The 15398-nt window shown below is 40.8% G+C and overlaps 1 protein-coding gene across 1 annotated transcript in view; it reads right to left on the bottom strand.

Annotated features, from left to right (window-relative positions):
- Positions 1-7738, bottom strand: part of KHDRBS2 (KH RNA binding domain containing, signal transduction associated 2) — a 642723-nt gene extending 634985 nt beyond the window's left edge. Inside the window, exon 1 of the mRNA XM_057699271.1 lies at positions 7648-7738. Within this exon, the coding sequence (XP_057555254.1) occupies positions 7648-7738 (91 nt within the window). The remainder of the gene's footprint in view (positions 1-7647) is intronic.
- Between the last annotated feature and the right edge of the window lie 7660 nt (positions 7739-15398).

Raw genomic sequence — 15398 nt, 5'->3', positions numbered from 1 at the left:
TCCTCAGAGACAACAGTCAATGTTGTCCAAACTGTAGGCTCTCTCGATAATCCTAACACAATTCTGTACTAAGGTAAATTTGCCCATTTATAAACGTATATGTCTTTTATATACTATACTTATTTAAAGATGTTCTGGAAGAATTCATCCAATACTCACATTCAGGAACATATTTCAGAAGTGAATGAGACCACCATGCTGATCACCTCAACATACTTCTGCATGTTAATATCTGACCTTCCTGCAAAACCTGCATGAAGCAGTGTCTCTCCCACAAGAGACAGGATGCTATAATCACTACATGTGCCTCTGTGTGAGAAAGCCTGGGTTTCAGCTTTATAATTGATTCGCTGTGTGATCTGAGATAAATTAACTTCTCTAATTCTTAATTTTTCTCATTTGTAAGACAGGGTAATGCTAGTAACTGTCTCATAGGATTGGTGAGTGGATGCATTGTGGTAGGCGTGTCAGCATGTAGTACAGTGTGCTACAAGGAGTATCTCCTCACCAATGCTGACAGAGTGACCACAAGGATGCCAAGCTACGATCACTGTGACCTCCCTGGAATCCCTGTGACACCAGCCGTCTGTAAACCCCAGCAGCTCTTACCATGCACTGTTATTTACATCCTGTGTATACTGTTAACAACTAATAAACATCTGATACCTCTTCATATGCCAGTAACACATACTGAGGACCAGCGTTACCAACTCACATTCGAGGACACCTGTGATCACACAGTCAAGGGTCGTAGAGGCCTTGCCCCACAGGACTCATCCCCCAAACTATAGCTAAACTATAAGTGTATCTATAGCAAAGGGCTGAAAAGTTTGTTGTTCAGGTGTTCTTAAATGTTTATTATCTCTCTCTAATGCAAAAAATTTTTGGAAGCAGTGTTCCTGAGGGTACAGTCAGCAATGGAGGATACACTGCAAATGATGTGCTTCCCAAGATAGTTAAAAATAATTGAGCAACAAGATACTTGGCTGTGACCTGTCAACTTTTTGACAAATAAAACACACAACTATTTCAGAACGCCCCACTGGAGAAAATGAAGAAGTCATGTAACATGGGTATTTGCCAACACTCATTTGGGAGACCAGCTATTAACCAGTACTCTATTTTTTTTTTAAATCTATTTCTATATCATTCATATTTTACTGAAATTCATCATTTCTGTAAGAAAAGGATATGTTACAATCCATTAATATATTAAGTCTTACACTTTTTATAGTTTTAAAGAAACCAACTGGTGTCAGGATATAATTCAAATTAAGCTACACTTCTTATAACCTGTATTCAGACAAGAAAAAGAATCAAATCAAGTGTTCAAACAAAAAAGGATATCTCCAAGGGTTTCTAAAAACCTCCTCTAAAACTTCCCTCCTTTCTACAGCTGCCATGGGAACACCGAGCTCCAACCTAGATTGTATACTTAGTAGAAACCAAAAATTTTGATCAGATACTGTGTCCATTATCCAGATGGATTTATCCAGGTCATGCTCATTCTTACATAATTAGTTAATGATATATTAATGTACAAGGCTGAATCTGCCTTCACAAGAAAATCTTATAAAGAAATAAATTAAGACACAAATGAATGGGGACTGGATATTATATTATAAAATAAACATAGAACACTTTGTGAAAGGGGCCAGGAAGACGGCAGGCTGGCTGGGTACCACAGGACCCACGCAGTGGTTTCCCTAGTTTTTCTTGTGTTTCATACACACCAAAGTGGGAGCTGGAAAGGGTGGCAAACCAGAAACATCAACATAAGGAGACCAAAAAAAGGCTCAAGCAATGCCCGCTCCCTCCAGCCCTAGGACTAGAAAGGGGGCACGTTTGCAAGACAGAAAACATTTAGACAACAAACATCCCTCCCCAGCCAAAAGACACAGAAAACAAAACCAAACCCCCAAACCAATGATTCACGCTCATGCCTGTCAAGAAAAGTTAACTAGGGAGCTTGGGTGTCCCGCCTTCCCTCTGGGAGGAGTCAGGGGGACTGATGGGCAACAGGGTTTTTGTTCACCAGCAGTGGGAACAGAGGCCACATGGAGACCCAGGTATCCACCCTCAGAAGGAGGATCAAGGCACCCTCCCCCCTCCAAGCCAGGGTTGTCAAAGGAGCTTTCACTCCTGCTGGAACTTCTCCCCACCCCTCTTGGTGTCACTAGAGACCACACAGGGAGCAGCAGCAAAAGGCCCCTCCCTCCCTCCCTCCACCGGGCACCTGGGGGACCCTGGCTTCTCCCTTCCCTGGAAGCATCCAGGCATTGCCCCCTCCCCCTGTCAGCCTGCTGTCAGAGGAGACCTGCCCAAGACAACAGCATTTAAAGGTGTGACATGGTCAGACTTTGATCTTGAATGAACCACTCTGACAGGGTGCGCATATTGAGGTGGGAAGAAAAGAGAGGGAGGATGGTGAGGGTCCGTAAGAGAGAGAAGAGAAAAACCAAGGGAGAAGCCAAGAAACTGGGAAAAGACCAACAGTGGAAAGTGCAGCCAAGCGCCCTGATGAGAGGTCAGACACATTTTATTGGATTTGGCGATTAGATGATTCTCACTGGACCCTCTGATTTCAGGACAATGATGAGGACTGCAGCCAGACCAAGGAGCTGAAGAAGGTAACCTGAGAAAGTGAGCAGCTGTATGGACTCATGGCAGCAGAAACTTGAAGGAAACAAGGGAGGAAAAGTGTCAAAAGAGGTTATTTTTATTAACTTTAGCAAGTGAAACAAGTATTCTATTTTTTTAAGTGATTCCGACTGAATCGTTTACAGGCTACTCCAAGGAAAGCTGGGGAGGAAGACATTGGCGCTAATGAAGAAAGGATACAATGATAGGCCAGGCCTGGAGGGCATGATGGACGCTGCGGGGTTAAGGATGCTGTGAACAAGTCAGTCTTGAACAAAAAAGTACATTTCATCTTCTGGCAATGAAAGGCGTATGCAAGTTTTTAGGTGGTAGGAGGCTGAAGAACATCAGAAGAGAGAGATCCACTTCCCTTGATAAAAAGAAGGATGAAACCAGCTGCTCAGAGTGACCGACACGTGGCCTGATGGGGAGGCTGAGCAGGCGCAGAATGAGCCTCGAGAGACCCAGGCCCCAGGCTAACCAGGCTCAAGCCAGACCCGGACAAGCGACCACTGACATGACAAAAGGAACATATTTTAAAAACCCTCCTTGAGATCACCTTTCATAAGATAACTTATTTCCTAATTTGCTTTATGAGTTCAAATTTCACTCAGTAGTGATTCAGAGAGTTAAGTCAGTGCTCATTTTATTACAAAATTAAGCTTCAAGTTGAGGTCAAGTCCACAACATCATTAAAATAAATGTTAAGGAAAATCTTAAAAGCATCATCTTATATTTGTAGAATTTCTGCTTATGTTTTTGTTTGGTTGTATGAAAATTTCTATTTTAAAATACAGCTTTCATAGTCACAAACAGCATTTTTTAACCTTAAAAGAACCACATCTGGTGGATATTAGTACTGCTATTTTACAGATGAAGAAACTGAGAATCAGAAAGGAAATAAATGAAACATCCTTTATTTCACAGTTGGCAGATGTGTCAACACTCTATCCCAAGTGTTTTGCTTGCTAAAGCAGAATTTCTCCACTAAAGGATAAATTGGTTTTAACTGCAGATCAAAGATACCTTTAACTTAGGGGTTTTTTTTGCCAATTTTTGTTTTTATTTAAGAAACATAAAAAAGATTATCCCAAATTTATTGGGAGAGAAAAGACATTACATTAATCAAAGGAAAAGTCACATGAATACATACTATTTTTTATCAGAAGTTGGTTTTCGACATTATACCAATACCTTTCTTTAACTTAAGAACTCACCATAGTTTATGGAAAATATTTCAAGGAACACATTCTAAGTTAAAAAATGATCCTTACTGAAAATCTAAATGTAGTTAAGTCACTACAAGTCAGCATTTGTGATAAATTATTAAACTGTGTTTCTCTCATTTATCCACATGTGCAATGAGGCCAATCCTAGACGGAAGGGCAAGCTTTTCACCAAAATTTGACAAAAGCACACAGAGGTTTTTTAAAAACACTTGAACAGTTGGGATATTTTGCAATATTTGACTTTATCATATGATGAGTCAACCAAAACAATGATGAATCCTACCAATACTTGTGAAGAATCCAGGTTAGGAAATCTTGCCAGCCAGAGAACCCAAAACACTCTCAATTGGACAAGAATTTATTAATCCTCCTAAAGGTATGGAATCACCATAATTGAATCGATAAATTTGAACAGATCTATGTCTGTCAGCAGACAGGCATGCTTTACTGCAAACAAGAATATTTCCATGTATATACATTTTTAGCTCCCAAGCCTTGAAAATAGTTCAGTAAAAGGAAGAACATAAATCTGTCCCCAGTGTCCCCAAATAATGTATATGCCTCAAACTGGATTATAATATATAAATGTATTATTGATCATTAAACTAAGAAGGAATGGGAAAAGTTTCCAAAATATTCAACCACTGATTTTGGTATTCTGAATACACAAACACCACTCCTTTGCATCAGCAACAGTCCCAGACTTAATTAGACTTACAAAGAAACATATAGATCATCTAGTCCAACTCCTCCATCGGAGAGACAAGCAAACAGGCCCAGAGAAGGGAAATTTACCAAGATTCAGTTTAGGTAAAAATGAAGTTAAAATCCAGGTATCTGGATTCATAGTTTAGTACACTTCCCAGAAGTATCATAGATATAAATAACCTCATCTAATTTCATCTGGCAAGCAAACTCAGAGGCTGAGTGAACTTCAAGGATCATGCTGAATTTGCTGTTTTATCATACTCCAAAGCACCTTCCATACAAATAGGTAATTAAACAACATTATAATCACAGAAGAAAATTATTTTAACTACTCAAACACACTATACTCTTCAAATGATATTATTCAAGATCTTTTCTAAGTAGCAACATAACACATAAAATGTTCAGGCTCTTCCATTAGCTTCCTCAGAATCATTCCTACTGAAAGTACACAGCAAGAGCAAGTGAAATAAAAAACTACAGCAAACATAAAATAACCAACCAACTAGCACTTTTAACTCAATGGCCTTCAATGCTAAGTGAAGGAGTCACAACTGAGCACTGATTTGCATCTATCACCAATCAAAAAAGCAAAATAAATCATTGTGAAAGCTCATTGGTGTACATCACTGCCCTCGGATATATTAGCTTCCGGAAAATCATTCCAAAGAACTGAATCATCTGGATCATTTTTATTACTCACTCAGTCTTACGATGGTCTGCACAGTGCTGGCTGAAATGTACTTCACTGAGCCCCTTCCTTCCAAATGAACATCCATGTCAGGTTTATTTATAGCCACTGCCTTCAATCAGTACACTTCCCAGGGTGAGAAATAAAATCATCTCAACACCATTCCCCTACAGAGATCTGAGACAAAACCTAAGAATCTAGGCAGATGGTCTTTGAAAAGATAGTGAAAGATCTATGATGTAAAATGTATGTTAAGGTTTATTAGACATTCAAAAGGACACTCTCAACAAGCACATATAAAGAGCCTCAGGTACAATTAGAGAATTTGTCTTCTGGATCTTTTTGGCCAATCTCTTTATATACTTGAGATTATTATCATCACCTCTTCCATCCTCTTTTCCTCATTATGATTCCTCTGAAATTTGGACACCTCTCTTTGTTTCTTACTTAGATGTTTTTCTCTCTATTTAGGAGCTTTTTCCTCCTAATTCTCTACAAAAGCAGAACATGATTCCCCCTACTGGGAAAAAATTAAATTACAAAGTACACAGGAACATGTTCCTAAGTATCAAGAAATCAAGTTCCTGAGAAAAATAAAATGTTAAGGAATCAGGTGCACAGCCCTCTGACTGTTTTACCAGCTGCGGAAATACTTACGCTCTCTATTTAGAGCTCCTCACAGGTATTGCTGTAGTTTGGCAGTTTTCAGTACACTAACTCTCATTAATGACTGATGAATTAATCATCAAGTCTGCTGTGCCCAAAAGAAGTCCAATTAGCAGGTCTAAGAAAATGATCAATTTGTAACTTTTTTCCACTTTAAAGCATTATCAGCTAAGTGAAGACACTTCTGGAAAATATATTGAAGTAAACGATTTAAGAAGACAATTGCATTGCATTTTTAATCATTTTGAACAATCAATCATTTATTAACCCATTAATTTATAATATTCCTATTATTTTATGTAGTTATCTTTATTTTTATAAGAGTATAGGGAGAGTTTAGTTTTTTAATTGACTTTCATTTTCAACTTTAGGTTTTTCATTCAGTAACCAAGAAAGTAGTACGCATGATTGCATTTTCTGACCCAAATCCTCTACAAAACCAACTTGTTCCTTGAAAAACAGGTCGGTTGTTTCACACGTTCAGTATTTTGATTATAAAGCTTTTCTTAATTACTTAGTATACAAAATAAAAAAAGACCTGACACTTATTTGTTGTAAATAAGAATTCATCAGTAAAACATTTAAATAAGCCTAATGCCTATTTGACTCATACATGGAGGATTAGAATTTTTCCTTTCATGTACAACTAAACCTCGAAAAAGAAAAACTTCCTTTAATGCTGAAGGACTGAGGAAAAGAAAGTTGTTACTTTTGGTTTTACTATAGGTAAGTTCATAAGAACCTAAGATACAAAACTGCATTGTTGTCAATTTGATGATGAAGCAATTCATTATTGAGGCATTCATCAAAAAAAAATCGAGTTGTTTTTTAAAAAGGCAGGTGTAGACTGCTACAGAGATCTTGAGTACCTTCAGCAGTCTGACGGGATTATTTCAAGATACATGGAGTAATTTAGTTAATACTCGTCATACAGAACTTCGTGTGTGTGTGTGCGTGTGTGTGTTTAAACAGCCTTTCAAAAGAACGCAAAGGGTAAGACGTTTATGTTCCTGTGGGAATGAAATTTCTTTTAATATTACAGGTACACAAAAGAAAACGCACACTTGGTAGAACAGTTGATCAATTGTGGAGCGTTCCCAGGGACCAGCATCTCCCAAAGCACCCAATCATCACACTTCAAATAAACTGATAAGCACTTTAGCTTCTTCCACATTCACAAACAGAAAAACACGCAGAATTTAATCCAGGTTAAATCTAAGGCTTCCCATAGGAAAGACTATAATTAGACAAAACCACTTCCCAAGCAGAAGAAAGAAAGAAGAAAGGAAGGAACGGAAAAGAGACAGAGAGAAGAGGGTAAAGGAAAAGAAAAAGAAACGCTGATTTGTAGCTAAGAAGCTCTTAAAACACTACATTGATCACCATTCGCTCGAAACTCATTTCCCTTCCCTCCGCGGAGTGAAATTATCCCCGTGGACCGCGTAGCTCCTCACGTCCCTTCATCAACGATCCTAACCCGGCACGTCTCCACCGCCACAGAGCTCGCAGCTCCGGGCTCCCCAAATTCAGCCTTGGAGGGAGCGGGGGGCGCATCCGCCGGCCGAGGACTGGCTCTGTCCGCAAGCTCTGGGGCGAGCATCTTAGGGGACAGTTTCCGCGAAGGAGACGGGCGTCCTCCCCATCTCCGCTCCCCGAACCCCGCCGCGGCGACAGGGTCCAGCGGTCCGTGACCACCTGGGGGGCAAGTCCTACCTTCGGCCAGCAGGCGCGAGGCGTGCACAAAAGATGGGTCCAGGCTGTCTTTCTCGGCCATCAGCTCAGGCAAGTATTTCTCCTCTTCCATAGCGCGGACTTCGGACCGTCCCCGGCCAGGCGCAGGGCTCCGCGCGCTTGGAAGCAGGTCGCCTGTCGTCCCGCTCGCCCGCCGCCCGCCGCCCTCCGCCGCGGCCCTGGGTCTGGCGCCCTCTCCGGGCCCGCGCCGCGCCCGCCCCCGCCGTCGGGCTGCGCGGCCCCGCGCCTCCCGGCCGGTCCAGCCGCTGTCCCTAGCTCGCGCCCTGCCTGGCTCGCACCAGCTGCCTCAACTGGAGAGGCGGGCACAGGGGCCGTCCCGCCTCCACGCAACGTTCATTGGTGAGGGTGCGCGAGAGGCGGGGCCCCCTCCTAGGCTGTGGGCCCTCATTGGACCTCGCCGCACGTCGGGCCGCCTGAGTGGCAGGAAGCAGCTGCGGAGGGGAGGGGAGCGCGCAAGGTGCAAGAGCTTTCTTCTCGCAACCCGAGCCCTCCCTGGCTATCAGGCATGCCCAGTTGTGTGGAGCCCTCCGTGTCTTCTGCTGAGGTGCCGAGCCGGGAGAGAGCGGGAAAGGCACCAATTAAACGGAGAAGCTGGGGTCCAAGACGGCAGGGGAGATGGGGGTGAGGAGAGCGCGCAGAGGGGATGGGAGAGCAACGGGGAAAGCCTTGGGAAGGTAGATGGGACTTTACCTGCGTCCCTAAGGCACAGGTGTCTCCTCTCCCTCTTGCAGCTCAGACTCACTCCTGTGTGCGGGAATCAGGGGCGCATCCGGTCTGGAAATATAATGACGACTGCATGTGATCGGCGGCCGGTATTTCCAATGAGCGTGACCTACATCTCGGGGACGCAGCAGGATGTTCACTGATAAACAAATAAAGCGGCTCCCGGGCTATATTGTTGTACAGCAACACGCCTCTCCTGTACAGTCATTGGGGTATTGACTTAGTACTGCCTTTTCCTCCATCCATGCCTCCTGCCCCAATCCCTATCTGTGGGAGGGTTCTGGGAGGGGGCCGAATTTTAAAACTAGAAAGCAACATAATCAATTTGTGAATAAGGAAAACATGTGGAGGAAGGAAGAGACTAGGAAACAGGTAACTGTGGTTGCTCCAATTTCCCCCTTTCTCCTTTATTTAGGATGTGACAGTCTCTTTCACCAGGTGTTGTTGCTGGGCTACTTTGTGTCTATTCCACTTCTGTTTTAAAGAGTTAAACCCTCCGGGTATCACCAACACTGCCCATTCTTTTACAAATAGGGTTTGAAAATGCAGCTTATGTGCTTCAGATATTACTAAATAATCTTTCTACCGTCTCTTTTCATAAACATTCATTTTCCAATTCACCTCTCACCCCACTATTTTTGTTTGTGGAAAAATGGGGGCTAACTTTCCCACAAATAAGGCATGCTGAAACTTTTGCAACTTCTCTTACTGTTTTCAAATTTTTCTTACTTATTTTTCAAGATAAGGTTGGAGATTATCTTTTACTTATATAATGTTTTAAAAATTTAACATGCCTTGCCATCCACTATCTCAGTTTGTCCCTACAGAAGCAGTCTCAAAAACATGGTGTTTGTATTACTTTATTTTATAGTTGTGGAAACTAAGGCAGAGACACAGAAGCTCAGTGACCCGGAAGTAACAAATATGACCTCCTTTGGCACCAGTCACCTTCACTGCACCCAGAAGCTGAGTGTATGCTACCACGTGGCCAATGGGAAGGGACCTATCAGCTAACACATGTGATAGGAATGTTAAAAGTTCATGAAATAAGCTGTGAGAACCGTGATTCATTGATAATTTAGTTTTTTGACTGTAGGAAAAAATTCACATTTCTTCAGGAATTTTTTTTAATCAAGAGCTTTCCTATATAAAAAAAAAAAAAAATAACACTTTAAAATGATCTGTGTTCCCTATAATGTTGTTACCCTAGTATCTTATGATGAGAGGGGGTGGCCAAAATTGGGGAAGGTGGTCAAAAGGTACAAACTTCCAGTTATAAAATGGGGATATCATAAAGAGCATGATGACTATGGTTAATAATACTGTGTTGCATATTTAAAGGTTGGTAAGAGAGTAGATCTTAAGTTCTTGTCACAGGAAAACAATTTAACATTAAGCTAGTTGAGATTAAAATTCAACTGTGTTGGGTACCATTTGAACTGCTTTAGCCTACCTTTTTTGTACATTAAATATTTAATTTATTTATGCATGTATGGACTCAGTACTGTTTACTGAATATCGAAAAGAGCCTAGGGAGAAATTGGAGAAACATTGGTGAATGAGGTACAAGCATTCATACCCTGTCATGATAGAGATGATCTTCTTAGAAAGACAAACCAAATACACAAGAGAACAGCTGGCTGCAATAAAGGCCAAGAGGGAACCATGCAAGGAGTTAAGGAAGAGAATAAGGGAAGGCCTCTTTTTTTTTTTTTTTTTAAGAACTTTTATTGAGATACAGTTAACAGACAATAAACAGCATATATTTAGAGTGTACAATTTGGTATCCCAAGCTCCCAATTCATTCCCTGCCCCAACCCTCCCCGCTTTCCCCACTTGGTGTCCATGTGTTTGTTCTCTACACCTGTGTCTCTTTTTCTGCCTTGCATTTCCTCTTTCATAGTTGTTAGCATTTGCCTTATGTATCGAGGAGCTCCTATACTGGGTGCATATATATTTATAATTGTTATCTCTTCTTGGATTGATCCCTTGATCATTACGTTGTGTCCTTTCTTGTCTCTTGTAACATTTTTTATTTTAAAGTCTATTTTATCTGATACGAGTATTACTACTCCAGCTTTCTTTTGATTCCCATTTGCATGGAATATCTTTTTCCATCCCCTCACTTTCCATCTGTAGGTGTGCCTAGGTCTGAAGTGGGTCTCTTGTAGACAGCACATATATGGGTCTTGTTTTTGTATTCATTCAGCCAGTTTGTGTCTTTTGGTTGGTGCATTTAGTCCATTTACATTCAAGGTAATTATCAATATGTATGTTCCTATTACCATTTTCTTAATTGTTTTGTTGTTGTTTCTGTAGGTCCTTTTCTTCTCTTATGTTTTCCACTTAGAGAAGTTCCTTTACCATTTGTTATAGGGCTGTTTTGGTGGTGCTGAATTCTCTTAGCTGTTGCTTGTCTGTAAAGCTTTTGATTTCTCCATGGAATCTGAATGAGATCCTTGCTGGGTAGAGTATTCTTGGTTGCAGGTTCTGCCCTGTCATCACTTGAAATATATCATGCCACTCCCTTCTGGCTTGCAGAGTTTCTGCTGAGAAATCAGCTGTTACCCTTTTGGGAGTTCCCTTGTATATTATTTGTTGTTTTCCCCTTGTTGCTTTTAATATCTTTTCTCTGTCTTTCATTTTTGTCAATTTGACTACTCTGTGTCTTGGCGTGTTTCTCCTTGGGTTTATCCTGCCTGGGACTCTCTGCACTTCCTGGGCTTGGGTAGCTATTTCCTTTCCCATGTTAGGGAAGTTTTCAAGTATAATCTCTTCCAATATTTTCTTGGGTCCTTTCTCTCTCGTCTCCTGCTGGGACCCCTATAATGCAAATGTTGGTGTGTTTAACATTGTCCCAGAGGTCTCTTAGGCTGTCTTCAGTTCTTTTCATTCTTTTTTCCTTATTCTTTTCCACATCAGTGATTATCACCATTCTGTCTTCCAGCTCACTTATTCGCCCTTCTGCCTCAGTTAATGCGCTATTTGTTCCTTCTAGTGTATTTTTCGTTTCAGTTATTGTGTTGCATATCTCTGTTTGTTTGCTCTTTAATTCTTCTAGGTCTTTGGTAAACTTTTTGATCTTTGCATCCAGTCTTTTTTCAAAGTCCTGAATCATCTTCACCATCATTATTCTGAATTCTTTTTCTGGAAGGGTGCCTATCTCCTCTTCATTTAGTTGTTTTTCTGGGGTTTTATCCTGTCCCTTCATCTGGTACAAAATCCTCTGCTTTTTCGTTTTCTCTCTCTTTCTGTGGCTGTGGTTTTTAGTTCCACAAGATGAAATACTGTTGATACTGCTTGATACTGCTGTCTGCCCTCTTGTGGAGGAAGCTGTCTAGGAGGCTTGTGTGCTTCCTGATGTGAGGGACTGATGGTGGGTAGGGCTGGGTGGGCAGAGCTCAGTAAGACTTTAATCCAATTTGGTGGGCAGAGCTCAGTAAAACTTTAATCTGTTTGTCTGCTAATGGGTGGGGCTGTGTTCACACATTGTTGGTTGTTTGGCCTGAGGCTACCTAGCACTAGAGCTTACAGGCTCTTTGGTGGGGCTAATGGTAGATTCTGGGAGGGCTCACACAAATGAGCACTTCCCAGAACGCCTGCTGCCAGTGTCCCTGTCTCCTTGGTGAGCCACAGCTGCCCCACCCCTCCACAGGCAACCCCCCAACACCAGCAGGTAGGTCTGGTTCAGTCTCTTATTGGGTCACTGCTCCTTCCCCCGGGTCATGGCGAGCACACTCTTTTTGTGTGTGTATGTGTGCCCTCCAAGAGTGGAGTCTCTGTTTCCCCCAGTCCTGTGGATGTCCTGCAATCAAATCCCCCTGGCTTTCAGAGTCTGATTCTCTGGGGATTCCTCCTCCCATTGCTGGACTCCCAGGTTGGGAAGCCTGATGTGGGGCTCAGAACCCTCACTTTAGTGGGTGGACTTCTGCAGTATAACTGTTCTCCAGTTTGTGAGTCACCCATCCAGCATTTATGGGATTTGATCTTAACGCGATTGTGCCCCTCCTACCATCTCATTGCTGCTTCTCCTTTGTCTCTGGATGTGGCATGTCTTTTTTGGTAGGTTCCAGTGTCTTTCTGTCAATGATTGTTCAGCAGTTAGTTGTAATTCCAGTGCTCTTCAAAGGCCTCATTTTTTTTTTTTGCCAAGATAGACATGCAGTCTTGCTAAGGAGTTGACATTTAAAGCAAAATCTAGTGGAAAGGAAGGGACTGTCTGTGTAAAATGAACAGAGCAAGGCATTCCAGGCAGCTGGAGCTGCCCATGCAAAAGCCATGTGATCTGAAAGAGCTTGGCCTATTCCTGGAACTGACTGGGGTCTGTGTGCCTGCAGTCATCTGGGAGACATGGGACAAATAAAGGTGGGGGAATGGATGGGGACAAGTTACTTAAGATTTGCTGGATAAAAAATACAAAATTTTATTCCATATGTTAGCGGGACTATAAAGAAATATCATCACTTTTTGGATGTGCTTCTCAAATGATCTCTTCTGGCTCTTATCTTACTCTCAAAGAAGAAGTTGTAACTTTGAATTGAAGCGATGAGCAGAGAGCACATGCTATTTTAGTCAACTGTGGGCAGGATGTTTAGTAGTTGCAGGGTCCTGCTCCTGCACCTGTTTTGCAGCAGAGGTATGAAGGGGAACTATGCTACCAGTCTTCAGAGAGGTGGCCAGGAGCTGCTACAGCAGTGGAGAGTGGATACAATGCTAACTACAGCTAAAAAATCGTCAAGGTTTTGAAATGAGTATCAATTAGAAAAATTATTGTTCAATAATTGCAATTGCAATCATATTTTGCTTTGCAGCTTACCAAGAGATGAAAAGCATATGGTGCTGATGGGGACATGCACAAACTCAGTTTCATGAATCAAAAAGATGCAGTAACTTGTTCTGTTCAGCAACAGCAATTGCATTATCCATTCATAGTCCTGTTTTCCATGATTAAAGGTGCACTAAGGAGATACTATGGAGAGCTGTCCAAGGGGTGACTTTATTTTACAGTGTCTCTGGATATCTAGGTCATTAATAAATATGGTAAACTAGCTAACTTTTACTTTTCTTACTTATCCAAAAAGATTTATAATTTTATTTTCTCAGGTAAACACTCAGCAAATGCCTAAAATGCATTCTAATAGAAAAAAAGTATATTTATAGAGCTTTAAAAAATTAAAAGAAAATGAATGTTAACCTAATTTTTAGGATAGCTTGTATATTTAACACATGGGTATTATAGAATAAAAATATAGAAGCTACATTGACCCTTAATAATAAATATGCTTCAAAATTGACACAAATATTGCTTTTTTCCAAACAGGATAAGGCAGACTCTCCAAGTATCCTACACATAGACTTATCCAGCATCAGATTCATGTGTTTTCAGTAGATGACTCTACGTCACTGTGTGTTCTCCAATTATATCACATATAAATATTTTATAGGTACCACAATTTAGTGGATTTTCTCAGAGAAACCTTAATAATGCAAAATTTTATAAACATAAATGTAAATAAATTGAGAGCCTTCTATAGGTGATTGTTGAATTGAGAGTATTATGTGCCTATACATGAGTAAATTATGATTAGTGGTAAGACTAGCTCCTCTAATGGTATAAATAACTTAACCAAACTCACCACTGAATTGATTCATGTATCTTAGATAAAGATTTATTTTATTTTAAACATGAGTTCTAGTCCTGAAAGGCCTTATTTCAATGGCATTCCACTTACTGCACTATAATTTCAACAATGGGATATAATGGAAAATGTTGTACCAACCAAATTTGGTTTTGAAGGATGAATGAAGCACGCACTGTAGAATGTGTCTTGTAGTTAATTCAATACTTTCACAAACTCTTATAGGAAAGGCCAGGCTATAGGGCATTTCATCAGGCTTTTTTTTTTTTAAATATTGCTATTTTTATTTAAATGATCTCTTTTGGGAAAGAGGGAGTCATACTATTTTTTGTTGTTGTTTTTTCATAAATTTATTTATTCATTTATTTATTGGCTTTGTTGGGTCTTCATTGAAGTACACGGGCTTTCTCTAGGTGTGGTAAGCAGGGGCTACTCTTCATTGTGGTATGCAGGCTCCTCACTGAAATGGCTTCTCTTGTTGTGGAGCACGGGCTCTAGGCACGTGGGCTTCAGTAGTTGTGGCACACAGGCTCAATAGTTGTGGTACATGGGCTTAACTGCTCTGCGGCATGTGAGATCTTCCTGGAGCAGGGATCGAACCCGTGTCCCCTGCACTGGCAGGCAGATTCTTAACCACTGCGCCACCTAGGAAATCCCAGGCTTATCTTTGTACATAATAAAAAAAAAAAAAATACCCAAACTATATTAAGTAAAATGCAGTTTCTACTTTAGAGTTCTTATCCCAACTTTAGGGATACCTCACTAGCCTACTTACTCCAAGGATTGGTAGAACCCACTCACAGTAAAAACTATGGGTTAATAAAATTACAGCAGCCCAATCATTTATGTAATGACTCTAGGACAGAGTATAGTGAAGGACCAAAATATTGGCTCCCTTGTTTTCACTTACTGAAGAGCCTGGCAGAGCTCATTACATAGAAGTTGCTGCTTTAATATTTCTATGAATTTTAGTTGTAACTTCCATGATATATTTTAGGGTTGCAAGAAGGGATGAAGGGAATGGGGACTTGGCTCTGTTGACAACCAAGCAGTAGTAGCATGTGCAGTAAAAAATCTATCGTATATAATGTGTTCAGAGCCAAAATTGATGGTATATGCTAATATGCCACAGCACAAAATGAACATTCACCACTCAAAGCTGGCATATATATATATATATATATATATATATATATATATATATACACACACACACACACACACACATATATGAAAAAGTGTTTTCTGATTGGAAAGCTTTAAAATTAGCATATTGTATGGGATTTAAGCTGATACAACTGTATAATTTGTATAATTAAAGGGCAGAAGAAAGAGAGACAAAAGAACTGA

Source organism: Hippopotamus amphibius, chromosome 11 (assembly GCF_030028045.1).
Source record: "Hippopotamus amphibius kiboko isolate mHipAmp2 chromosome 11, mHipAmp2.hap2, whole genome shotgun sequence".
In the NCBI taxonomy this organism is placed as follows: domain Eukaryota; kingdom Metazoa; phylum Chordata; class Mammalia; order Artiodactyla; family Hippopotamidae; genus Hippopotamus; species Hippopotamus amphibius.
Note: the sequence above shows the minus strand (reverse complement) of the source record. Positions and strands in the feature narration are given on the sequence as shown.